Source organism: Cyanistes caeruleus, chromosome 10 (genome assembly GCF_971803275.1).
Source record: "Cyanistes caeruleus chromosome 10, bCyaCae1.hap1.1, whole genome shotgun sequence".
Lineage (NCBI taxonomy): Eukaryota > Metazoa > Chordata > Aves > Passeriformes > Paridae > Cyanistes > Cyanistes caeruleus.
The window spans coordinates 20,538,441-20,565,607 of record NC_141710.1 but is presented as its reverse complement, the minus strand read 5'-3'; the positions used below and the strand labels follow the sequence as shown (position 1 = coordinate 20,565,607).

The 27,167-nt window shown below is 42.1% G+C and overlaps 1 protein-coding gene across 2 annotated transcripts in view; it reads left to right on the top strand.

The window, feature by feature from the left end:
* The window catches only part of FNDC3B (fibronectin type III domain containing 3B), a 181,880-nt gene that overhangs the window by 132,145 nt on the left and 22,568 nt on the right, over positions 1 to 27,167 (top strand). For both annotated transcript variants that reach the window (XM_086843403.1, XM_086843404.1), the window contains exons 12-22: positions 6,583 to 6,707; positions 8,995 to 9,169; positions 9,844 to 9,930; positions 10,999 to 11,137; positions 11,416 to 11,487; positions 12,004 to 12,122; positions 12,913 to 13,018; positions 13,961 to 14,133; positions 16,175 to 16,288; positions 18,543 to 18,692; positions 22,081 to 22,361. In XM_086843403.1, coding sequence (XP_086699529.1) covers positions 6,583 to 6,707; positions 8,995 to 9,169; positions 9,844 to 9,930; positions 10,999 to 11,137; positions 11,416 to 11,487; positions 12,004 to 12,122; positions 12,913 to 13,018; positions 13,961 to 14,133; positions 16,175 to 16,288; positions 18,543 to 18,692; positions 22,081 to 22,361 — 1,541 coding nt within the window. The remainder of the gene's footprint in view (positions 1 to 6,582; positions 6,708 to 8,994; positions 9,170 to 9,843; positions 9,931 to 10,998; positions 11,138 to 11,415; positions 11,488 to 12,003; positions 12,123 to 12,912; positions 13,019 to 13,960; positions 14,134 to 16,174; positions 16,289 to 18,542; positions 18,693 to 22,080; positions 22,362 to 27,167) is intronic.

Sequence of the window (27,167 nt, the reverse complement as noted above, 5' to 3'; positions counted from 1 at the left end):
AAGGTTGTCACTGAAGAAGGGAAAAAGGGGAGTGTGAAAGGAGATAAAGAGAGATTTCTCCAAAAGGATGGGCCAGGATGATCCTGTTAGACCCACGGCACCTTGATTGTGCACTTGTGATTTCTTCCAAAGCTTCCAGTAACTTGGAGCTGAAGGAACAGAGCAGCACAAAGCAGTGGAAATGTGGATGATTCCAGCCTGCAAAGGAAAGGGAGGTAACAGAAGGTCCTGTCAGAAGGACCATCAGCAGATAATTAATAGAGTGCAAATACTGTAATGTTAATTTTGACTACATAGAGCTTAATCATAATTTTGGATATATATATATAGGGCAATTCTAAAATCCTCCTGATTTTCAAATCTTTGGTAAGAGTTTTGTCTTTAGAAAGAATGGTTATGGCACCCATTTTTCACAGAGCAAAAGTAGTTTGGTTTAGGGTAGTTCAGCTACCAATGGGAAAAAATGAAGGCATCCAGATTCCCTTTGTCTACCTGTTCTAATTACCTTGTTTTCTCAGTAACAGTCCTGAAATCTGAGATTATAATGGGTAGCTAGCCAGCACAGATGAAAGAATAATGGCCCTGCACAAATTAATTTGGTACATCTCCAATGGTTTGACAGGATTCCTGGCTGAAATGTAGCTGTGGTTCTGAGACAGTTAATGCTACAGGTGTAGCTTCTCTAAAAATTTTTTTTGCCTGATAAGAGACAGAAATGCAACTTTAAGCCACTGAGATCAAGTCTGAAGATGCAGGCTGGCTCTGCCTGGGTTTTGCAGGAGCCTCATCACATGCAGTGGTGAGCTGGCAGGCTGCTGCACTCACTTTTCCATGTGCCGTGGCAGATCGTGCCTCTGGGAAGTGCATTTAGCTCCTGGAATTATGGCACCCAGGTACAAAAGAGAATTCACTTGCAGCTCCCCGTAGCCTGGCGCTTGGTTGTGTAAACTCCACGTAAGCAAAAGCACTGCCTTCCCCACAAGGCCACACTGTGTCCTGGTGAAATCAAGGAATACATACATCAAGGCACGGGAGAAGGCTTGCCAGGCAACGCTGAGCACGCTGCCAGATCTCAGCTAGAGCAGCATTCATTAGCTGCGAGGCACAGGAGAAAATATAAGCTCAGGGAAATCAGCGATCAGAAGGAAATTAAATTGTGGCTGCAAAGCAGAGAGGGCTTTGCAAGAGCAGAGAGCAAGAAATCTGTCAGATGATAAAGGTGGAAAAACACCCTAAAGTGGCAGCCTGCCTAGGAAAGAATGGTGTGGAAAGCCCTCGCCACACTCATGGCACACAGGTCCTGGAAGGCTCTTGTGCAAAGGCTGCAGCTCAGGCTCTGCAAACAAAACTGGCATCAGGCATGGGAGGTGTGGAGAGTGGTGGAGGCATCCAGGCCAACACTTCCAGCTGTGTCCCAGTCATCAGTGTGTTCCCCCAGCTCAAGCAGAGCTACCCTCCAGGAGAGGGGCTCCTGCAGCCCCTTTGTGCTCCCAGCTGGGGGATCACTGATGTCTGTCTGTCTGTCTGTGGGACAGCTCAGATCTCAGAGTATGTCAGATGGTCAGCAGTATCTCACCTGGTTCTCCTGTTTTTATGGGGCAGAGGTGCAGTCTGTAGTATCTAGAGTGCCACCAGGAGTGTAGGTGGCATCACTTGTATGTGCAGAAACAAATTGTGGCTGTAAAGCAGCAGCAGCTCTGTGCTTACAGCCCCAGGATTTCCAGGGGAAAATTTCCCACCAGGGGAGGTGGGAAATTCTAGAAGGTTATACTGCTGAATATGTTACTGTGCCAGCCTAGCACTACCCAGCTGGTGCTTCAGTTAAATTCTGAGGTTTGGGATTTTTCCTGACCTGCAGACTCTGAAAGATTATCAGTACATAAAGCTATTCCAGTTATCCTATGTTTTTCTATTCCAGTTTAGATTAAATGGTTTGTAATGTAACTGGTGATACATGTTTAGTTAGAAAACACAAATGTTTTCGCTCTACTGATCCAAGTCTTTGGATTAGAGTTGTAATACCTTGCTAATAAACTGTTATTTCTTAAAATAGATATAACTATGAAGGACACTTAATTCTTTAATGGGAGAGTAAAAGATGAGCAAATTGTCACTCAGATACACTGGGTGTACCCTAGGAAAATTTCCACTTTAAAGAAGTAAGGATCAGCCCCTGTCTCAAATATTCTGGAATTCATTTGGATTGGAACCACAGGTTCCTATGTGGGCTTGCACCACAGGTGCATTAGTTGTCTGGCAAAAAAATCAGTTAAAATTAGTAATTAAGGAGAGCTTCACCTTCTGGCTCTTTTGCTATGAACTTTGAACTTACAAACTTCAACTAATCAATTGATGACGCGGTGCCAGGATTGATTTTTTTTCAGGGTAAGCAAAAAGCTAATCGGGGAAAAAACAGCATTAAAAATACACCAACAGAAAACATGACTGAAAAGGAGGTGATGCTTTCCCTGATGCCAGCATTCATGAAAATCAGTAAACTGTAACTGCATTGAAAAATGCTGCTGGCACTGCTGTAAGAACCAGGCCTTTGTTACTAATTAGATGTGAAATGCTCGTTGTGCGATTAAGTGGTGGTAAATAAATGTTTCTCTTGTGTATATGGATAGCAAGAGGATCCTATTCATTCTGGATGGAAAAGGGCAGGAATGTTCCTAAGCCAGAGACAAGGACGTCCCTCTTACAAAGTGTGTGTCCCTGCTCTGTGTAGGACTCAAAGCAGCTTTAATTCTTACCCAGTAAGCAGCTCATTTTAATTTACTTGAGAGAGAGAGACTGATACAATGCCACACTATTTAATGATTTGATGATGGGTAGTTAATTATTAAGTTTATATTGAGATAAACGGGGATAATTTTGTTCGGCCACAAAGTTTTAAATTCCTCGAGGTAGCAGAGATTTGCTTGTTTATACCAGCTGATAATCTGAGCCAGGCATCTCAGTGGTGATCCACCAGAGCTGGGTACAGGGAGCTCTGTGTTTGTTCACTTACCTGCCCTCTGAGTTTGTTCTGTGGCTGTGCCACTCTTGTGAGACATGCAAGAGGAGAGCTTTGGATAAAATTGGGGTTTGTGTATAATTTAGGGATGTTTTGTAAGTCCTTTGCTGCCTTCTAAGTGTTTGTGTATAGAGAAAATTCAGTTCCTTGCGTAACTGGCACAGTAAATGCTTTGCAGAGATCTGAGGGTGTGTTACACTAATTGTTGACAGTTTGCTCCACAGCTCTGTGTCAGATTGAATTTCAGTCTGTTCCTTTTTATTGCCAACACGACCCAAACACAGCAGCCGATGCTGGTGTGGCCACAGCAGATGTCAGTCCTGCATCCTGCTCACAGATGTGGCACCGAGCTTTGCCTCAGTCCTGTGCAGGGAGGTCTCGTGCAGGACTTTGCTCTATTCCTGCACTGCTGTACCTGCAGTGGCCCCTTCCTCCTTTTGTGTTTATTTACTGGATCTGCTGCAGGGAACTCAGTCAACAAAACCAGTTTCTAACCTCAAATCCCTTCTTCAATAGATACACTCTCCAAAGACAATCAAACACCCTGTGTTAAGTGAGTGTGCAGCTTGAAATATTGCTGAAATAGCAGGCAGAGGTCTTCATTGTGTTTAAACACTGTGTTGGAGCATTGTGCAATTTAGAATGGCTGTGTGGAGCTGAATTGTCCTTGTTTCCTCAGACAGGCGCTGATGGTCCATCACAGGGTGGGCTGTCCTGGAGAAGAAGGGGGAACCCAGGCTGGAGAAGGCAGGAGAAGACATCCTCAGGCTGGGGAAGTCCAACAGCGCTCTCCCTCTGAAATCTGGGGATTACAGATTCTTGCAGAAATGATACAGTGTATTTTAAGCAATTTACGAAACATTATTTGAAGGATTAAAAACTTGGATGCCGAGTGTACAAAGAATAGGAGAAGGATTCTGGGAAAGCTGTAAGACTCTTGGGTGGCAGCCAGTACCAGCCTGCCAGTTGTTCCTGTCTATAATTATGCCAGCATTAGTGCTTTCATAAATCTTGGGAGAGCAGGAGCGGAGAGGCTATTTCCAGGCTATTAATGCCAGGATAATTAGAAATATCGGCCAGCCTCTCCAATTAATGCCAATAGAATCCAAAATACCAGCCAGTCTGAGTAATCTGAATACCAGTTGGTCTCTGAGTGAGTCTGGGGAATGTACAATAGCAGTTCTAGAAGAGGAATATATACACTATCAGGGTTTGTACTGTTATAAAGTTAAGGATACCTTAAATGTTTGGCAATCTTGGCAAAGTTTTAACCAGCCAGGCTGATAAGTGGAGTTTGCTTGGCCCATTGCTCTCAGTTCAGGAATTGTGCTATAGGTGAGATTTTCCATGATTTCCCTGTTTTGCCAGCATTGTTTTATTAACCACATGCTTAGTAATTGGTCACTTTGTCCTCTTGGAAAAACAGCAGAGGAAAATTATTTTTTAAAAAGGCGTTCTTAAACAGAAATCCAAAAAAAATTAAATGTTTTCAGTTATTTATAAGCTGTGAAGTCATTAAAGAGTTGAGGAAAAATTAGTTTAAGACAACTCAACCTGTAAAAAAGAGTTTGCATAGGGGGAAAAAAATCTATTTTTAGTAGTGCTTGCACTGATGAGTAGATATTTTACTAAAACATAAGATTTCTAATTAGGCTTTGTATAGTCTGCATTTTAAATATATTACTGCTGAGCTGAGAAGTATGCTCACCTGTTACTTTTGTCCTAAAGAAATTCTATTATAGAACTCTAGCTAGGAATTATATCATAGCACTCTATGGCTAGGGATTTTGGATCTGTAAAGGTTTTCTCATTTACAAAACATTTCTGCTTTGGGTTTCGTGATTCTTTCCCAATTCCACTCCTTAATTTATGTGAGCTGTGCAGAAATGGTACAGCTGGAGCAGGTGGGTGAAGTTGAAGGAGATTGTGTGTAAAGGAGTTCTAGAACAAGTGGAGGCTCCCACTGTGTAAATAAAAGTTCTGGCTGTTTGCCAGCGTGCTAAATGTCCCCTCAGTGCCTCCACATTGTTGTGCTGTGCTGGAGATGTGTGTGGCTGCTTCTAGCCTGATAAACACCTTCTGGAGATTCACTACAAACGTTTCAGGGAGTTTTTCCTTCTGTGTCACAGACTGAGGGAGAAGTAGAAATGGGCAGGGGCTGGAGAATGGGCCAGTGAAAAATGCATGTCCCACTCAGGTGTTTTTAGATCTTTAGTGGTGATGTTCTGAGTGTGGAGGAGGAGCAGTGTGTGGGAGGGCAGAGTGAGCCCAAGGAGGCACAGCAGGTGAGGCTGTTGGCCCTGTAAACAGTAAAATGAAAATTAAAAATTGTACAGACACATGGCAGAACTAGTAAACGGCTCAGCAGAGCTTTCCAGTCAGAAGAAGTTGCAGAGGTGGGCATAACCCCGTCTTCTGCACATGCTGGAGCCCGTGGATGTGCTTTGTCAGGCTTCCATTCTGGTGTGCTTTTGGGTACTTGATAATGTAATTGTCCAATCATTTTGTATTTGAGTACTGAAATTAAAACTCCTTTCAAGTGCTGCAGTTCTGGTAGATATTATTTATGAGGAGCTGAGCAGTCCATGTCCTTTCTCCTGAATGACTTCAATCTGATGTTTTCCATGTGTGGCATAGAATGACTCCACCAGATATTCCCTGTTACTTTAGGGTCTCTGTCCTGCAGCAGCTCAGCTTTATTTCTGCCCCAGGGTGTACCAAGCTGGAGTGGATTGATAAGGGTTTGCTTTTGTTTTAAATGTGGTGGGGTGGAGGAAGAACTTCTGAGCTTCCTTGTGCTCAGCAGTGCTGAGGTACAAACCAGTACCTGAGGAAGTATTTGGGAGCAGCAGAAGCATCTCAATACCCCCTGGGCTGCTGCCTGGTGTTGTCTTTGCCAGGATGGATCATTGCTCCAGGTCAGGGTGATGGGAAGCTCCCATAAACCATCCCTCTGGCAAGCAACTTCCTCAGCAAAGCTGCAAACCCTGTTCTCTCCTCCCATGCCGTGTGCTCCGGGCAGTGGGGTGGCTGCAGACCCTGGCACGGTGGATGTTCCTCTGGGATGAGTGAATTTTGCCCCGGAGAGCACAGGAAAGGTCACACCCAGCTTGTCCCACTGGCTCTGGCCGTGCTGGACCGTGGGGAGAGAGAGCCCTCTTGTGGGATAGGGAATTCCTGAAGCAATCCCAGCCAGGGATGCAGGTGTGGAGGAGGACAGTGCTTGCAGAGAAATGTTGGCTGCACCTTGGCTGTGCTCGGGGAGATTCGGAGACACGGTTCATTGATCATTTTCCCACTTTTTTGTTGTGAGTGGGATAAATTGCTCTTCAAGCTGGGGCTGTAGACACATCTCACAACTACAAGAAGGGGAGAAGAGGAGGGGTCTGACAGCAGGCAGACTGTGCTGATCTGTGTGATTTTCAGAGCACAGCAGCACTGTCAGTGCCTGCACAGCTTCCTTTATGAAAACGTCTAATTCTGATATCATTTAGCAGCTCCTTTTAAAATGAGCCTGGCGTGGTTTTGTTTCATGGCGATCTGATTACAGATTTCTCTCTTTCTAGGGAAAGAGGAACAGTGGTTTCAGAGAATGTTACTTTGGGAGCCAGAAGCATTGCAAGCTGACCAAGCTGTGCCCGGCTTTGGGTTACACCTTCCGGCTGGCGGCCCAGAATGACATCGGTACTAGGTGAGTGCCTCAGGGTGCACACTTTATTGAGAAAAAGTGGTGCTTGAAAAGTTTACCTATCAATGCCAGCATAAAGAGGAATTTCTGGGGGATTTTTGCTTCTTTTCTCTTCATGGTTTCGGGTTAGATATCTGACATTTGCTGTGTTATTAATGCTTCAAGGAAAGTCGCGCTTTCCTTGGTGATATCCTTCACCTCCCAGGGAATTGCTGTGTACCTTCAGCATGATGAGATCAGCCTAAGCAGATAGGCTCCTTTTGAGGTGTTAAATGGTGTTTTGTGGTCTATTCCTAATACAGAAAGAATACATCTGTTATGTAAAATTCCCACTAGGGACCTCTGTGAACCAAGAAAAACAAGCAAGGGGAAGTTGAGTTACAGATTTTGAAAGGAATCTTGATATATTTATTTTTCTGGTTTAAAGCAAAGCCCTTCTGTCTCTTTTCAGCAGTACAGTCCCTTCCTTCTTCAGGACTGGCAGGGCTGGCTGATGGGGTGGGAAAGAAGGGAGAGACAGGCAGAGCTGAGAGAGGACGGGGACTTCCAAGACACTGAAAGATAGGGTTTAGCTTCTGCTTTTCCTTGCACACAAACTGATCACATGAAGATAGGTGAGAAATCAGACTTAGTTCAATCCTCTGGGAGCTGCTAGGGAGCACTGGGATGAAATATTCTGCAGCTGAGGGGCAGAGTGTGCCCAGAGAGACATTGTGCTGCAGGGACAGTGCGTGCTCCCATGCTCAGGCAAGCAGAGCAGGCCAGGAAAGGTTTAGCTGTGAAGAAGCCAAACATCCAGTGCCCTTGTGTACTCCTTTATTGTCCTTCTTAGCTAAACAGGATCTAATCATTATTACAAGGACACAAAAGAAACACCAGTGGTATATAACAATGTGTTTTGTGGAGGGAGACTCCTGCATTGTTCTCTCTTCTAAAACACAAGCCTCACAGTAATTTATAGCTTTAGAAAGCTTCTTTATTCATGTTTCTGTGTTTTCCCTGACATGGACTGAGATCACTCATGTGTGCACAGAGTCCCTTTTCCCAGCTTCTTGCAAGATTAATTCTCTCCCCATTGAAATAATACTCAGTGTGGAGAGAAAGGGGGGCTGAGCTGGAGCTGCTGAGTGTAACTGGAAGGGAATTGGGTTTGTGCAGAGTTCTCAGTTCTGGCATCACATTTCTTTGTCAGATTCCAGATTTTTAAAATATCTTCATCTTTCACTCCCCCTCTTTTTTTTTTTTTTCTTTTTTTTTTGGTTGGGGTTTTTTTTTGCTTGTTTGTCTGTCTGTTTTGGGGGTTTTTATTGGTTTTTTTTTGGTGTTCTTTCTCCCTTTTTTCTCTCCCCTCAGGCTATTAAGGAAGGAGTGAGCTAAAAACTATTTATGGTCAGCTGCTCTGTGCTAATCTGTGAGATAAGCACCAGCAACACGTGCCTTACTTTTATAGACAGCACTCAAAATAAAAGGATGATAATGTCCTCTTACACTTCATGTCATGAGATGGTTTTGGTTTGTTGTAATGCTTGTGGACTTAGCATGTATGCTGATTTTTGTCTTGTTTGGGTTTTAGTTTTAGGTAGTTTATTTAAGTATAAGTGTATTTCACCAAATAGTTTATTTTTGAGAAAGAAGATTTGGAGTAAGGAGATTTAGCTTTTTCTGTGTGTTAAGTTCAGGATGTGACTTTTTTAAAACCACGACAAAGGCACAAAATATGTGTTGTACTTTGGAAACAGATTTAAAAGGAATTGCAAGAATGTCACCTTCCATTGAGAGCTTGATCAGAGTTTATAGAACTTGTATTCTGCATGTCAGGTTCACCATCCAAAAGTTGAACACTTGAGGCTTTATTCCCTGTATTTTAGCTCCCCTTTGTTAAGTGAGGTTTTCCTCCACAGTTAATATCATGTTAATTTTAGGCATTCATATATTTCCAGTGTTATTGTGGTGAGATCTGTAAAAATGACTGAGAGACACATTTATCCTGCATTTTTTTCTATTCTTAGTTCTGGCATATCCCAACTGGGTGTTCATCTTTTCCACCTGAGAAATTTGAACTTTGTCCAAATCTTTTGAAAATGTGAAATATTTCTCTAAGTAGATTGAGGTGTAGGTTTCTTTAGCTTCGTGTTTTTGTGGGTTTTTTTTTTGTTTGGGGGTTTTGTTTGTTTATGTTTTATTTTGGTTTTTTTTTTTGTTTGCTTTGTTTCTTTGTTTGGAAGTGGGGGATTGGAGGTTTGTTTGTTGGTTTTTAATATTCCTCTCTCTCTGCTCTGTCTCTGAGCAGTGGGTACAGCCAGGAGGTGGTTTGCTACACTGCAGGCAATATTCCTCAGACCCCTTGTGCACCACGGCTCATTCGAGCTGGCGTGACGTGGATCTCATTGCAGTGGAATAAAGTAGAAGGATGCACGCCAGAGGAAGTGATTTCCTACACCCTGGAAATTCAGGAAGAAGATAATGTAAGTACTGTGTGGCTTAAGCTGAGTTTTGATTTATTAATTGGAGATGACTGAGAAGCAGCATGGGCTGCTGCTTTGGAGGGCCTTCCAGGAGTACTGGGTACTTGGCAGGGTGGAGCTGTGTGATTTGCTCTGCTGCACAGCAGACTTAGGAATCCTTAGCTAAAAATCTCTGCTGTCATCTGAGATTACTTACAAAGCCACACAGGAATCTGTGAGATACAGGGCAGCTTGTCCTTAGCTAGGTCAATCTGCCATGTCCTCCTGGCTGCTCCTTGGTGGGCTTGTCTTCTGTCATCTCTCACTTCCAGCTGTGTAGCAGGTTAAACTGCCAGGATTGGTTCTGTGCTTATTTTGCAGCAAAATTACATTATCCAGGGCAGCTGCAACTTGTTTCTTCTAAAGAAAAAGTAGTATGGCCTTGCAGTTTAAAACTAGTAGTATAGTAGTATAATAATAATAATAGTAATATTATAGTAGTATAATAATAATCTTATTATATTTTATATAATAAAATATATAAGGTTTTTTCTTGGTTTTTTTTTTTCTTTTTTTAAAAAGCACTCACCTCTAAAGCCCCTTTGCTCTAATGTGTTGTAGGTACAGACTAACACAAGGAACACTTTCTTAGCTTCCTCAGCTATGAGAATTTGTTTGGTTTTGTATTTTTTTAGGATAGTGTGTTTCACCCAAAGTACACTGGAGAGGAGCAAGCCTGTACTGTGAAGAATCTCAGAAGAAGCACACAGTATAAATTCAGGGTAAAGTCTTTTTCCTCTTGTCATTGTGTAATGCTTTCTGTTTTGGGTTTTTTCCAAGGTGTGCCACCCAGAGCATGGTGTCCCTCTGGAGATGGCCAGAGGCTGTGTGTGAGGCCAACACCTGGCTTCTCTAGGTCTTGGTATATTCAGGAGCAACAAAAAGAAAAAGTCATGGAGTCATAGAATGGTTTGGGTTGGAAAATCACCTGATTCCAACCCTCCTGCTGTGGACAGGGAAACCTTCCACTAGACCAGAGCGCTCCAAGCCTGGAGCCTTAAACACTGGCATCCAACCTGGCCTTGAACACTTCTGTCCACTTCTGGGGCATTCACAGCCTCTCTGAGCAGCCTGTGCTGGGGCCTCACCACCCTCACAGGGAATGCTCTTTTCCTGCTCTCTGGGACTGAAGACCTTGTGAAGTTTCCTGAACTACCCAAAGAATTGGGAAGTTTTTGTGTTGTCGCTCTGAGATGATGCCCTTTAGTGTTGTAAAGGCTGCTGTGGCTGGTGAGAGAAGAGAACCCTTAGTGCTGTTTTGCAGCCCTGCTTTCAGATGAGACATGTATTTTACAAATCTGCATTTGATACCAGAGCAAATCTGTAGCCTGGTGTCACTGGCTACAGGCACAACTTTGATCTGACTTTTGATTATTTGATTACTGATACTCTGAATTACTTTGTTGTAAATAGCAGTTAGAAATACCTCCAAAACAAAACCAGCAAAGTTATTGTTACAGTTTTCTTATTTCTATCTTATGAGAAAAATACTGCAAATTGACACAGTTATTTAAAAAAGATGACTTTTTCTTTAAAGAGAAAACCAGCACTGCTTTTATTGTAAACATGTCATGATCAGTTGCTGATGGAAGGAGAGGAAGAAATCTCTGTGGTTTATAAAGAAACATCATGACAATCTAATATCTGTTACTAGAAACCCACACACTTTGGGATGTGACATACTTTCCAGTTTGGTGACATTTGTGCAAATACTGAAAGAAGTCCCATGCAGAACTTCCAGAAAAGCACTTGCAGTGAACAAGGGCAAACTGGTTGTGGTTTTGTTTCAGCTGTTTGCTTCCAACGTGGAAGGGAAGAGTTCTCCCAGCGAAGTGTTGGTCTGCACAACCAGCCCAGACAGGCCAGGACCTCCAACCAGACCTGTGATCAAGGGGCCAATAACATCTCATGGCTTTAGTGTGAAGTGGGGTAAGCCAGCTCAGGTTGCTTCATTCCAGCTGCTTCCTTTATTACTGGGGCAAACCTCCACACAACTTCTCTTTCAGTGCTTTTTCCACACATTTTGTTTGGATCATCATTATCCAGCAGCCTTAATCTGATTCATGCTGAAAATACTGTTACTCACTCCTGCTGCAAATAACCTGGTGTAGTTAATGTGGAGGAGTTGTGGAGAAGGAGCTGGATCAGAAACAGGTTTGGTAATTGTTTTGTTATCTTTTACTTCTATTTTTGTCTTATTTTTTCAGACCCTCCACAGGATAATGGTGGTTCAGAAATCCTAAAGTATCTGCTGGAGATTTCTCAAGGAAGCCCAGAAGGTAAACTTGAGTCAAGTTGTCTCAATTTCAAAACACTGTGGCTACTCTATGGAATCCTGACTCTTTAGGTTATTATTGTTATTATCATTAATACACTAATAATGTTATTGAAACAGTGTTTTGTACTTTGCAGGATTCCTGAGTGAGCTGGGGTTGGATTTTGGGAAGGTTTTGTAGTGGGTTTTTTAGGTATCCTCTTTTTATGAATAATGACAGAATTTTAGGTCATATGGCTAAATCTAGAAATATTTTTGTGTGCATATATTTGCACATTTATGCATTATCTACAAAACTCATATTTAGATCTGTAAGTGTATGTATTTGCATGTCATAACATGTGTTATGTCTTCAAGTGGGAAATAACATTCATAGTAATTGTAATTATTCATATAATAGTAATTATTTTCCCGAAATACATAATTTGTGGAAGACCACATTAAAGATTTTCCTTTCTCCTAGACACTGCTAAATGTGTTGCTTTCCACATCTTTAAACTTGGATATATCTTATTTTTAGCAAATCAGTGGGAAGTGGCCTACAGTGGCTCTGCTACAGAATACACCTGTACTCACTTGAAACCAGGCACTTTGTATAAACTCCGGGCATGCTGTATCAGCACTGGTGGACACAGTCAGGTGGGTATTATCTAACAATAAGGGCTATTGGGTTTATGTTTTTCAGAGATTTATCTGCTAATTTTGGTAAAACATTTCTGCTTTCAAAAGAAGGGAAATGTTTTCCCTGTAGCACAGTAAAACTACACTGATTGCAGTTAATCTCATTCTGCAAGTTGCTGAATTTTAGATTTCTATGTGTACATAATTTTCTTTTCTGCAAGCTGCAATTTAGTGAGATTTGGTTTCTGCAAAACCAGTCTGTAGTTGTTTATATTTACATTAGAAAAGACCATGTTTATCTGATGTGGCCACTTGCTTGAAAAAGGCCACAGACTCTTATGTGCTTGACCCTGTACTGACTGGAGATGCAGAAAGAGGTAGTTTGTTGTAACAGTTATCTCTCATATGGCTGGATCCTTTAAGCTTTTGGGTTCTTTCTCAGACCCTAATTCCTGTAATTCTCCTCTTTGATTTAAATTGTATTTGTACTAATGTACTTGATAGCATCTCCTCTCTTTTACTGTTCACGCAAATTTCCATGAAGCGATGGGTGTAAAGAAATTTCTTGTGCTGCTCTGTAACCACAGCTCACTTTGAAAGTGGTGGTTGTGCCAGAAGGCTGAGCTTGATCCTGGCCCAGAGGGGTAACTGAGCTGTGATCTGTTCAGAGGGGTAACTGAGCTGTGATCTGTTCAGAGGGGTAACTGAGCTGTGATCTGTTCAGAGGGGTAACTGAGCTGTGATCTGTTCAGAGGGGTAACTGGGCTGTGATCTGTTCAGAGGGGTAACTGAGCTGTGTTCTCCCCAGTGCTCCGAGAGCTTGCCTGTCCGTACGCTGAGCGTCGCGCCGGGGCCCTGCCGCCCGCCCCGGCTCCTGGGCAAGCCGAGGCACAGGGAAGTGCAGCTGCAGTGGGGTAAGCCAGTGCAGCATCCTGCTGCTCTAAAGCTTTGGTTCTGCTGCTGACCTGGAACATTTGTTTCTACTGCTTGTTTCCTGTTCACTGGGAAATGCACAGCAAAGCCCAGTGAAGTCTGAGCAAGTCCGAAGTGCAGCTTCTCATCAGATGTGGTGGCTCAGTGTTGGATTTCTGAGCTCAGCTGTCCTTACACTCTGCTCCCATTTTATTTTTTTTAGCCCTGTCCCTCTCAGGGCTGTTAAGTATCACCTTCACTAGAATATCTATCCTTTTATTTCAAAAATAGTGTGACTCAAAATATTTTTTTTAAAATTCATTTGCAGTGTTGGCTTGGCAGAAGCATTTTTGGTACTTCTAATATATAACTTCTTTCAAAATTTGAGTTAGAACATATTGAGGAGTTTGGATGGCATTTAAATCTTGATCCACATGTAATCTGTTGGACCCCTGTTATTTTGCAAAGATGTTGGACTACAGTCATGGCACCAACTTGTCAAAAAATGCACATTTTTCAGAATACAAGGCACATGCCAGTTTCCAACAGAGTGTTTTCTTTACAGTGATAATCTTGCAGCATCCAAGTATTTTTGTGGCATCATTTGTTAAGCCAAATTCTGTATAAAAAAAATTTCAAACTGTCAAATATATTTCAACACTGGTGTAAAAATTCATCCAAGTGCTTCCTGGAAGCATTTTGGTGGCTGCTGTTTTTCTGATCCCCAGACAGTTTGAGTCTGTGGAACTGGCTTGTAATACATGCAGGTATTATCAAATACATTGTTTTCATGGGCAAGAACAAAGGTGCCCACAACAAAAGAGAGATATTTGTGTGTGTATGTATACACAGAAGCAGAAATATACATTTCTGTGGTATATGAAGTAAAAAATGGCTCTTAACGCCCTACTGTTATTAATCACAAATTATGTGATTTCTTTCAGATGTCCCTCAGTCAGAAAGTGGCTGCCCTGTCTCTGAGTACAGTGTGGAGATGACAGCCCCTGAAGAAGTGGTTTCTGAGGTGTACCACGGGCCTGAGCTGGAGTGCACCGTGAGCAGCCTCCTCCCCGGGGCCTCGTACAGGTTCCGAGTGCGCGCGCTCAACGACGGCGGGGTACGTGCGCTGCCCTGGCCCTGCTGCGGCTGAGCCTCGGGCTGGGGTGCTGCCAGTGCTGCTCAGCACGAGGGGCAGATGGGCAGAAGGAAAACCATGTGATAAATAAGAGATGCAGTTTTAGACCTGGGTCTCTTTTAAAAAAGATTTTGGGTACTGATGGGATTTGACTGGCCAGAATCAGCTGCTCCCGAATGTTCAACATCCCTGCTAAAAGTCATGGCTGCTTGCAGGGAGGATTCTCTTAATCCTCATTCTGTCACATTTCCTTCTTTTTGATTTGAGTCTAAAGTGTGTAAAAACAAGAATTGCAGTTTCACCCAGGTGGGATGTTTTGAGGGAAACTCACATTCCTGGTGATTTCTTTGTTTTAATTTCAAAAAAGTGTGTGCTCTATAAATTCAATGAGATTTTTTCATTAAATGTTTTCCTTGGAAGAACTACCTTCCCAAACACATCAGAATTCCTGTCTGATGTCCATGGAGGTCTACAGAAAGATCTTTTTCTTTTTCATTAAGGTTTGGGTTGATTATGCTTGCCTTTGTGTCATTCCAGTGGTGTTACATAAAGTCCCAGCTAGACTGCACGCATGGATGTGTTTCTCCCCAGGAAATCTTGATGACAAACATAACACAAAGGTTTAAAGTTACTCACAGGGAGAAGTTCTGTTAAAACTTAACTTGGGTATTGGAAAAATCTGCAAGACTGTTAAACTGTCTTGTCTTAAAAATACCCACTGATTTGTTTTTGTGAAAAATTAAATGCACATGGAAAGATTAGATTTGCTTGCTGGACTGAAAGCCACTGCCTACCTGGTAGCTTTAATATATGATGCCTTCCCTTTTTTATTTTTTTTTTAATTTAATTTATTATTTTTTGACAGAACAGTATTTCTGGTTCCACTCTTTGTTAAATGAGGGCGCTGGTTCTGGTTTGGCTGGGTTTTTCAACCAAGTGCAAAATAGGGGAGGATGTCTTGTACCAAATTCTCCCTTGAAAACAGCAGAAGTCAGTAAATGACATTTTTTGGCATGTGCTTTCTTTGTAAGACAAAACAATCGGTGTTGATCTTTCTTCGATGGCAGATACTGACACATCTGCTGAGAAGTTTTCTGGGGTTCATCATTTCTGTGCCTTTTTGTAGTGGCTCATTTTTGTCACATTCACTAAAATTGAATTATAAAATAAGTAAATATCAGTGTTTTTCCTCTAATTGCTTCCAAGTGAAGCTCCTTTGTTCTGGAGAACGATTTCTAATTAACTTGAGGATGTACCGAGCAAACTTCACTCTTCCACTCAGGAGGCCTTAGAAAGGCTGTTTCAGTGCTGTCTCCTCGCTCTGCTGGCTGAAGCCAGGTTCCCAGCCTGCTGAAAATTGCTTTTTTGGTTTTTTTTTTCCTTTTTCTTGCTAATCTGCATTTAAATGATTCCCCTACCACGGGCTCGGGAGTTGTCTGAGCTGCCCTGGAGCGGAGTGTCCACGGTGTGTGCGCAGCGTGTCCCTGCAGGTTGTACCAGCCTGGGGCTCCAGCACATCCTGTCCTTTTACAAGTAACTTGGGGCAGGCACTTTATGTAAAAGAAGCTGGAAATGGACTCCAATAGGTGCTTTGCTCTTGTTGTGCTCCTCTTTGTATTCATGAGAAGCTGGTTATGATATGTGAACACGTTGTGCTGAAGTAAGGCAGAGGGACACAAACTGTTCCTCAGTTACTGTGTGCTCATTCTCACTTTTGGGCAAATTGGAGGTGGTTTCTGCTTTCACGAGCACTTGCTGCCAGACAGGAGGATGCACAAAGGATGATCATGCTCTCTGCTTGTTCCTGAGCTCACCTCACACTTCAGCTCTGAGTCATTTGTGTGTCAGCTCATCCTGAGCTCTGGTGTTTGGTGCCAGGTGTTGGAAGCCCAGTCTGTCTTTGAAAAGATTTAGTGCACTGAAAAATTTCATGTGGTGTTGTTGGAAACAATCTCAAGGGCTTGGAGATGGATGTGCACCTGTATATAATTATTATTAATAATAATACCTTGTTCCCCTCCAGTACGGGCCGTATTCGGAGGCCACAGAGGTCACCACGGCAGCAGGACCACCAGGCCAGTGCAGAGCACCTTCCCTGTCCTTCCTGTCCGACACACGAGTCCTGCTCAGCTGGGAGGTAAGTCAGGTGCCCTGCTTGAGTCCACCTTGCTCACCCTAACAAGTGAGCTCACCACAGAACCCAAAAGCGAGCTTGAGAGCTGTTTACTGCTCTGGAGCTATCTTTTTATGCAAGGAGACCCTATGTAGAAGCTCTTCTATTGTAGAAAATCATCTTCTCTACTTTGCTCTGAAGCAAGTGCTTTGTGCTTACACAAAGTTAGTCATGGGTCTTCCAGACCAGGATTCAGACACAAGACCTCCTGCACTGGCATCAGATGATAGAAGTGCTCTCTGCAAGCTCTTAGCACATCAGCATGTTCTCAGTTGGAATTATGAAGACAAATATTTGATTTTGGCTGAAACCGGAGTCTCTGACATGAAATTAACTCTCCATAAATGCTTACAATGTAGGGCTTTTTCCCTTTCAAAACTTGACTCTTCCTCAAATATTTACTTTTATTTTAGTCTGTGTGCATTCCTCCTCTGTTCTCCAGCATCTTAGGCACTGGGCTCAAGATAAGTGTTAGCTGAAGTGCTGTGGGGATGATTGGTGCCATTAAAGATGTTATGTAATTAAGGCAGAAAAGAAAGGATGTTACCATAAATAATACTGTGATGTGGTTCAGTGGGGCTGTAGTTTTCAGTGAAAATCTAGCAGCCATTCCAGACCTTCTGTTAGGCTTCCCTCCAAAACAATGCCCCTGTTGAGAAGGAAGTCACTGACATTCACAAGATGCACAAATAAATTGTGCTAATATATTTAGATACAAATGTAATCTGCATTTAATTTTATAACCAACAGGTGTATTTGGTGAAGTTTGGGGCTATTAATATTTTTTGCAACTAGAAATTGCATTGAACTTTCAAATGTTACCTTTTAATGGTCAGGGATTTACTCTCCCCAGCCATAAAGCAGTAGTTCTGGTAGGCTCTCTATTTATTTGAAGGATATATTTATTTATTCTAGCTAAAAATGAAGCTGTGGTTTGCAGTGATTATGTTTTCTTAAAGAGTGTCATTTTTTGGTTAATATGAATAAGAAGGAAAAACAGTGGAGCACTGTGGAGTGTGGCTAGAGAGCACACTGTGGTGCTTAATGATGGGGTTGTTTTTTACACATTGTTCTGAAATCTGGCTTAGGAGCTCTGAATGTTCCTGCTCAAACAGCTGGAAGCTCAGGGCCAGAGAAGCCCCTGTGCAGGGTGGTCGCTGTGGTGTGCAGCAAGGCTCTGGATCCCTGGAAATTACATCTGGATGCACTGGAAATTGCATCTTGCATGTCAAAATCCCAAAGTCCTTCTGGCCACACTGCAGGCTGGGCAGTGCTTCCCTGAGCTGCTTCAGACCACACAGTACAGCTCTAGGTAGTTCTGTTAAAAACACCAAATATTTTGGTTTGGGAACTGTGCTGTTTTGCCTGTATTGGGTCATCTCCATTACATTTAGACAGTGAATATTTGTTCTCCTAAATAAAGGAATTGCTAGGCATGTGTGGAAGAGGACAGGTTTATATTAGATATTAGGAATAAATTCTGTATTGTGAAGGTGATGAGGCACTAAAACAGTTTGCCCAGAGAAGCTGTGGCTGCTCCATCCCTGGAAGTGCTCGAGGCCAGGTTGGATGGGGCTTGGAGCAGCCTGGTCTGATGAAGGTGTCCTGCCCATGGCAGAGGGTGGAATGAGGTGATCTTGAAGGTCCCTTTCAACCCAACCATTTGATGATTCTGTGATCCCATGGGAATCTCACTGTGGCTGTGAATGTGCCAGGATCCACACTCACAGGTCCCCTTCTGGGACTGATGGGTGATTTCCATGGAGGGCTCCTCCCTTGCTGAGGTGGTTCTTTTCTCAGCACATGAGTGATTGCTTCAGGCTCCAGGGCCAGTGCTTCCAGAGCTGTGTTTTGATCTCTCAACTAGGCTGCATTAGATTGATGCTTTTTTTATGTTCTCCATGGTTGCGCTTCTGCCAAGCCAGTGGAGAGACAATTTATTCCTGAGTGTCCTGATGGAAAGCAAAGTAGCTGCTTACACTCACTCATTTCTCTGAATTTCAATCAGGTAATTTTTGTGCAGAATTGTCCTGTTTCAGTAACCTCTTAGGGAACATTAACTCAGTGCGTTTCCATTTGCAGCAGTAATGGTGTATTAATTTAAAAATAAGGGTGGTTGTTGGGTTTTTTTTCCATGTACTTTATTCCCTCCCCAGTGAAACACAGCGATCCGAAGTGCTCATTTCTGAACTGAACCACATAAATATTTGTGTTGCAGAGTCCTGAATGTTCTGGTACTGACATCTCTGAATACAGATTAGAGTGGGGAGAAGAGGAGGAATCTCTACAGCTTGCATATAGTGGCACAGAAACCTGCTTTGAAATCGGTGACTTGGCGGCGGCAGCGCATTACTGCTGCAGGCTGCAGGTACGGCGGGGCTGCATGCATTGCCCTCTGAGATCCAAACAGAGTTTCCTTCCACTGCTGTTCTTATTTTTATCATCCCCTCTGAAGTTATGTGCTAAGGCAGGAGGAATGGAGTTTTCTGGGTTTTTTTAAGCAATGCAGACTGATGTGCTGCTTAAAAATTGCTCTTGTGTTTTGTTGCTTTTGGTGACTAATGCCTGTAACAGCCACCTTGCCCTCTGACCCCTAAACAAAGTGATAATGGTTTAGAAAATTTAAAAAAATAATAATAATTTTCTTCATGGTAAGGAGAGGTAAATAACTACCACCCCACTGGATATTGAAGATTTCCCTGGCTTAAGTAATGAATTCCAGCATCTGGTTAATTTATCAAGTTAGGCAAAGCAGCTGAATAAATTCCTGTGTGTACAGGAGATGGTACCTGCCAGAAAGGGAGTTCCCATCTTTGCCATTTTGTCTCTCAGTTTCATGAGATTTGATCGCATAAAGAGTCTCTAAATTGTTTCTTTTTCTTTGATCTTTTTATCTCCTATTATTTTCAGTAAAAAGCAGCAGTTAAAATACATTTTGTATATCTGTATGAAAGTAAAAAAACAGGACTTTTCATCCTTTATGTCTACTGATAAATAAATGGAAGGTAAAGCAACTGGGAGTGAAGTAAAAGTACCTAAGATACTCTTCCATAAGATATATTTGCATGTGAAGACAGAGCACCACTAATCCAACCCAAATTACCCACCCAGCTGGTAACATATGGACCACCCAGGGTAATTTCTTTTATCAAGGACAGCATGCTTCTGTCGAGTGTTTCCTTCTTAAAGTTTTTTTTTAAATATAATATTGAATTTTTTTCATACTTTTGGGAAGAAGGTTTGGAGGAGCTGGCCAGCAGCCCAAGAGCTCAGGCCCCACAGCTCCAAGTGCACTCAAATGCATTTTGTGTCTTGGCCAGAGCTGGTGTGTACCTTGCTCTGGCACTGTGGGGGAAGGAGAAAGGAGGGAATGTGTGAGTGGCTGGGAGGTGTGAGCCAGAAAGTGCCTCTTGTTTCTGCAAGAGGGAGAGCATTCAGCATCTGCTGGGCAGGGAGGAGGCTCTGAGACCACTGCTGTGGGGAACCCAAGGAAAATTTTGTGTTAAAAATGGAAACAGCCAGCTGTATGGCATCTTTGATTGCCAGTGGGTGCTTGTTTCAAACTACCTGCCACAAAAATGTTGCAGAAATCTACTCAGTTTTTAATGCAGCCAGTATAATTTAATCCATAGGCAGAAGTTACAGGAAAGGCACGGCAGAAAGAAGATATTTTATTGAAGTCATCAGTGACTCAGGTATTACTTTCTAGAGAGCCTCATCCTCTGGATCTGATCCTCTGTATTATGTGGAGAAGAATTGCTTACAAGATGCATTGTAATCTTCAAACAATTACACAAAAATCTCCTCACAAAGTAGATATAACAGACAAAGAAGGGAAGCTAAGTAGTGTCAGAAATTTCAGTTTATTTTATCTGTTACCAGCTTTAACAGAAAAATTTCCTTTTTAAAAATAAAAAATTCCCCCTAACCACATTTATTCAGCCTTCTAATAAGCACAGAGTACTGCTATCTCAATCTACAGTAACTCAATAAAAAAGAGAATTGAGGAATCAGACATATCTAAGGGCAGACAATTGTCTTTACCATTGCTCAACTTTTTTTCCCGTAATGAATATTCCTGAAAACAATAGTGGCTTCTGCAAAGGGAAATATTGTGTTATTTGGGGGCAGCAAGGGAAAGCAGCTAGACAGCAAAGCCCCATCAGTTATGATGATGAGATTGTCCAATAAAGCAGTTAAAAAACACCACTGACAATAAATTGCTTGGAGCAAGATACAAATGACCAAACACTGGTTTAGAGGCAAGACAAATCATATCATTGGCAGAGCACAAAACAGGGCTCACTTCTAACAGCTCCAGGAGCGCTGCACTAAATAGAAGATTTCCCTGGAGCAGGATTTGTTTTGAAGGGCTTTTTAAAGGCTGACAAATGTAACTTTATTATCTCTTTCTTCAATTGAACAAAACGTCTCCTGGAAAAAACAGAACATGGCTTTGTGTTTGTATTATGCAGAGCAGAAATAAGTTATTCACTGCAGTTAAGCATAGATTAGAAATCAAACAGTTGTTTGATGTGTCCTGTCATTGCCATCAGAGTCCTGCTGGCAACATTGTAAGCCTGGATTTTTCAATTAATTCTAACCTGATGGGAGACTCTGGGCTAACTTTTCCAAATGTAAGGCTCCAGGTGTAAATAGGGATGTTCAGATGAGATATAAAGGAAAAAAATATTACTGTGCAGGCAATTAAGGGTCAAACAGTGGTCCAGAGGGGCTGTGCAATCTACATAACTGTAGTTTTTCAAGATCCAACTGGAAAAAAAGCCTGAGCAACCTGATCTGCATTGTCTGACCTGTCTGGAGTAGCAAGTTGGAGAAGATGAGTCCCACAGTCCCAGCCTGCGTGGTTCTGTGATTGAGTTTATAACAGTCCTGAGGAGGTTACATCAGTCATTCCCTAGGCAATTCCAGTGCAATGGGTACAGCTTTTGCCACTGGCTGAGCATCAGCTGATAAAACCCCAGGCCAGCACAACTGTGCAATGTTGGGCTTCCAAAGACAACAGCCTCTAATTAATGAGCAGAATGGGGCCAGGTTTTGAAACTTGGTTTCCACTGGGATGCAGGATCTACGGCTTAAGATGAAAAGCTTGATAAATTGTTGCTCTCCTTTTTTGTGGCAGATACTGAGCTGTGTGGTTTGGTTGTGTTCTGGTAGTGAATTATGACTTTTCCAACTTTAATGATTCTGTGATTCTGGGGAAATGTTGAGTCATAGGCTTAATGCTGTGCTGAGGTCCTATATTCTTATATCAGAAGCTTTTTAGCATGAAATCAATTATCCATTTTCCAAATTAGGAACCAGGGTAGTTTTTAACAAGCCAAATATCCCTTATCTGTAGGAGTATTTTGCTTGCATAAAGCAAAATGCTCCTGTGGTATACTGGAGACTTTGTACTGAGTGGCTCAGTAATTTTGGGTAGCCAGTTTGCCGATGTCACCAGCCACTGGCAGCATGACTGTGACATTTTCCCTTGCTAACTAAACTTTGCCACTGATAAAAAGGTTATTAAATCTCTCTTAGGGAAAAGAGAAATATTCTCCAGTTTTTGAGACATTCCCGAGTGACAAGATACTAATTCCCTAGGATAGCAGAGGTCTGAGTCATGCTTTAGAGAGGAAGGCAGCAGTGCATAGCCTCTGAAGAATTCATGCAGCTCTTCCAGGCTCATCATTATGAACTAGATACACATGTGAGGGAGAATACTGGTAAATATTTTTTGTTTTCACACCCAGGCCATTAACCAGGCTGGAGCTGGACCCTACAGCGAGCTGGTGACCTGCAGAATCCCCGCGTCCGTGCCTGATGCCGTCTCCACCCTGTCCGTGCTGGAGGACGAGCACGTGGGTTCCTGCCAGCCCTCACCCTCTGTGTGCCTTGTACTGAGCTGGGAAGAGCCCAGCAACAACGGGGCTGAGATCACATCCTACAACATCGACCTGGGGGACGTCAGCATCCCCGTGGGGAACGTGACGAGTCACGTCATCGAGGGGTTGCTGCCCGAGACCTCGTACCGGTGAGTGCGGCGCTGGGCACGGAGCTCACACAGCTCAGCTTCACTCTGGAGATGCTTGTGCCATGGAGAGTGGCTGAAAATGCAAACCAACAACCCAAACAGCCAGCACAGGAATCTGCAGTCATTCCTTGATGGAATAGACTGTGGTAGTTTGTGTTCAAATATTGTCTTCTCCCACCTTTTTTTCCTCTTTTCTCCTCTCCTTGCATTATCTCTGACCTCTCCTCCTTTTTGAGTTGCTCTGCTAAGGTAAGGTTACAATGGTAATAATAAATTTAAAAATAAATAAATTTTTAAAATAAGAAATAAATAAAATTACAGTGTTACATCTCATGTTTTTTCAGCTACTTAGAAGTAGCCAAGTTTTCCAAGGGATTAAATTAAGTTATTGATCCCTGAGCAGGGTTAGCAGTTTTCACACAATGAACTTTTATTTGTATAGCTACAGCTATTTTTTGTCTCTGGTATATGGAGATTAATGAAAAGATGATCTGAATTTAAAACCAATTGATATTGCTTCAGAGTCTAAATTACTAAGTGGCATTGCCAAAATGTTATTAGTTTAATGTTTGGGCTTATATGTTTTCTCCCTAATTGCTAATTAAGAAAGAAAAATGGTTCCATGCAGGCAATGAACAGAAATACAACAGAATATGTGACAAAAGAAATTCTATTTTAAGTACTGTTCTAATAAAGACTGAAATTTGATCACAGAGTTCTAAAATTAGATATGTCACAAACTTGCTGTAACATTTTTCATTTCTTTTTTTTTTTTACTTTGTATTCAAGGTCACAATCCTACAGGTCTTGTAAATGATAAGTTCATAATTGAAGTTTTATCCTGTACCCAAGAGAAGAAACTTGTTGTAGCAAGGATACAAATACATACACTAGAAGTTATTTAAAGTGAGGAGCACACATTGCTTGTTCACAGATCATTCCTATAAAGTTGAAGAGTTTGTGTGTGGATTGGTCACCCAGCTGTGGAAATGCATCATCTTTGGGCAGTCTTGTATTCCCTGGTTTCTCCTCAAATGTTTGTTCAACCAAGACCCAAAAAAGCTGAAAAGGGAACTTTTTTCAACTCACTTATGACAGAGCATGACATTCAAATTCTTCACTGAAGTCTTACTTCAGTCTCTTTTTTAGCTGGTTCTTGATTGTCTGCAGCTTCCTTAAGGGAAATGTCTTCTTCAAGGCTTAGAAATGGAGATTGGACTGATTTCTTTTTTTGCATTCTTATTTCATTATTTTGTAAAAAGCACCATATTAAATCACATAGTTTTAGTCAAGGGTTCATCCTGTCTCTGGTCCAAATGAAACAGCCAAAGCCACAAGCATTAACTGTTCTAAATATTGTTGTAAGGCTAAATTCCTACCAAAATTACCCCACATGAAGAGCACAGACCAGTGGATGGCTGATCAGAAGTAATAATGTAGGAAAGCTCTTCTGTTGAATAAAATCAAAGATAAAACCCCCAAATCTTAATCTCATTCCTGTAAGGGAAGACAAATGAAAGCAGTTGGATTGCAAATGTACCTCATCAGTAGTATGAACTATTATTTTACTAATCAAAAATAGATTTATCATAGTGTTTTGATCATTAACTTTTTCATTGATATTTTTTCTTCAAGCATGTCTTGGGGCATGCTTGACACCTGTCTCTGATCAGAGAATGTCTGCCTGACAGGATTATCAGGCTGTGTGCTAAATGTTGGTGCATTTTCTGCCCTCCCTGACTGAATCAGAAGAATGTTTCAGAACATCACTGATCCTATTTTCTACATTTCTCCACTGAGGAGTCTTCATGTCGTGTCAGTTTTGTTTAACACAACTTACTCTTCTCCCTCTCAAGTGTTTATTCCCTGCTGTGTTTAAAAACAGTGAAGGTATTTTTCCTAGACTAAACAAGCCAAGTACTACTGGGTTTGAGGCTCTGAACTCCCTTGCCAGAGTTTCAGCAGAATTTGAAGTAAATCAGCAAAGGGTTTATATGTTTCAGTTGAGTTGGAATTCCACTGTCAATGTTTTTGGTTTTAGGAAACCAAAATTGAAAGCAAATCTTGGTTATTATGAATCCAGCAAGTCCGAAATTGGAAATTTAAATTGTTTTGGATAGGGGGTGGTTGTGAAACCACCCTGTCCATGTGGGTCCACCCTGTTGGAGCTGTTAGCTTGGGTCTGGCATTGCTTTGCTTCCAGCTTCTCTGTGGGAATGGCCACATCCAACAGGAGCAGCCCAAGAACACACAGAGAAAAGCTCCAGGCTCTGCAGAAATGGGCTCCAAGCTGAGAACTTGGATGCTTTGTGTCTCAGCAGCAAATCCAACCAGCATGCCATGAGAAGGATTTACATCCCAAACTGCATTTAAGGCAGGAGGAACTGGAAGAAGCCTCTGTCACTCTGTGAGTGGCCATCATAGGGCTGAGCCAAGAGGATTCCAGCTCAGACTCAGCCCAGCTCTGCTGCTGCAGGGAGCAGATGCCTCCCCAAAGCACTGTGTAAACCCCCTGGCTGGCAAGCAGCTGCAGAAATATGTCTGAGTTCTGCAGTCTCTCTGCTTTATTGACATAGCCACGAAGCTCTGGAAACTCAGATTATAGGGTAATATACTTGGCCTGGTTTTCTGTGAACTGATGTAACTAGGAGTGAGTTAATAAATATTCCACAATAAATAAGTATTCAACAGTCACAGAAACACCAATTTTCTATTACACTCTGTTCCCAAGCTTCACTTAACACATTCCATAGATAATTGTGTTCTTCTGTTGAGATACTTCACTGCAAAACAACTTGCAATTTTTACGAATGCTGCTTCTCCTCTGAAGTTACACAGTGTACAGAAATATATAGTAACATTATTAAGTGTTAATAGCAACATTTAATTTGGTTTAGGAAAAAAATTCTATAAATAGTTTAGATTTTTAAACCATGTCAAGTAAAAGGTCATCCAAGATGGAGAGAAAAATTCATGTGGGTGCTCAAATTAGCAAAGTTTAAGCAGGCTATAAAACAAAACATATTTCAGAGTGTAAAGCTCAATCTTCTTTCCAGGAGTCTTGAGTGGGGATTTGTGGGGCAGTGTGTGATTGCTGTTCACCATGTGCAGGCTGCTGCTGATGGTGGAGGATGCTGCTTCCCCTCCCCTTTGGAAGTCCATGGCATTTTAACTCCCACAGGTTTCCACAGGCACATGTATTGCAACTGGTGGCATTCCTCTTATGGGAACGAGGGAATCAAAGTCTTCTCATGTCAGACTCTAAAATTAATTAAAAAGTTGATTTTCCAGTTTGATGGAATACTATACAAAGGATTTTGTGACCAATCTGAAAATAGCATCCTGTTTAGTGTGTTTATTTTCCTGGGTCAAGAATCTTTTAAGAGAGAATGGTCTGTTAAAGATCATGTTGTGGTTTCTAAATTTTCCTAGTCTGATTTATGGTTTTTCTTTCTAAATGTTTAAAAGTTGTAGTGGGAAAATGTGAGAATGAATACAAATATTATTGGTCCAGGGTCTGCAGAATTAGGCACTATTCTTAAATACAGTCTTTACATTTTCAAAAAACTCATTGTCAAATTGTGATTGTCAGATTGTTAAACCATCTTGCTTTCCAAGAGGATGTTTGGGGTACTTTCACTCAGAAACCATTAGTGGAAAAGTTTAAAGGAATTCAGGAAGTGTTTTTACTGCAAATATTTCTGCTTGTCTATGTACTATACTTTTACATGAAGATAAAGGGTTGGGTTTTTTTCCCCAGTACCAGTTCTGTAAATAGTAATTGGTTTCCACTTAATTGTGGATGTTTTCTTGCCCACCCTGGCTCTGCCACCCAGCTGGAAAAGCTGTCACAGGCTGGAGCAGAGGACACCAAAAAGCACAAGGTGCTCTCCCACCACCATCTGCTCTCCCCCCTTCTCCCCATGGTCCTTTCTCCCTTTTCTGTTTCCCTTCTCCCTTCTCCCCTTCCCTTTGGATTTCCCAAGGCCTGATGCCCATTGAGCAGGCACCACTGAGGTTCAGAGGGAGGTGACACCTGGCTTTGGGTTGCACTGCCATGTGCACAGGAAACACAAAATTAGTTGTTTGTGTGTGTCTGATGAAGCTCAGGCCCTGGGAATGATAGTGGCAATTTACAGAGCTTTATGGTGGTGCAATCAGCAGAAAAGAGTGGCCACATCAGCCAGGTTAGAGTCAAATAAATCAATTCCTGCTTTCCCAGTGCCATCATTCTTTGTAAAGATGCTTGTCTCTATTTTAACACTTAAGAGTTTCCATCAGTCTTACTGTGCTCCAGAGTCAGAATGGGGGTGGGTGTGTGCATATTTGTGTGTGTCAGAAGGGGGGAGCAAGAACACTGTGCAGCAGAGGAAAGCAAGAAAGAAAATGAATGAAGAGACACATTTTTGCCTTGTGCAAATACCTGGCAAAAGCAAGACAAGTGCAGGTTTCTGTGCGTGCGTGTATCTAAAAAAGTGTGATACTGGGGAGAGATTGATTTCACTGCTGGTTTTCAGGTGTGGTAGCTGCCAGTTGGAAGCCATCTGAAGTTACAGTGCTCGAGGAGAGTTTGTTGTTCCTGGGACTTTAATACCAAACAAAACAAAAGGATATACACTATAGAGCATGCTGCTGAAATCAATCTACAAAAGCAGCAGTAGCATTTTGTAGTATAGCTGTTACTGTTTATGTGGACAAGCTGATGGATGGCTTGCTAGAATCCAGTGAAAATACAGGCAGGCTTCGTTTTTTCTATTGGAAATACCATTAAATATTGATGTAATGACTCTCCAATCTAAAGCAAAC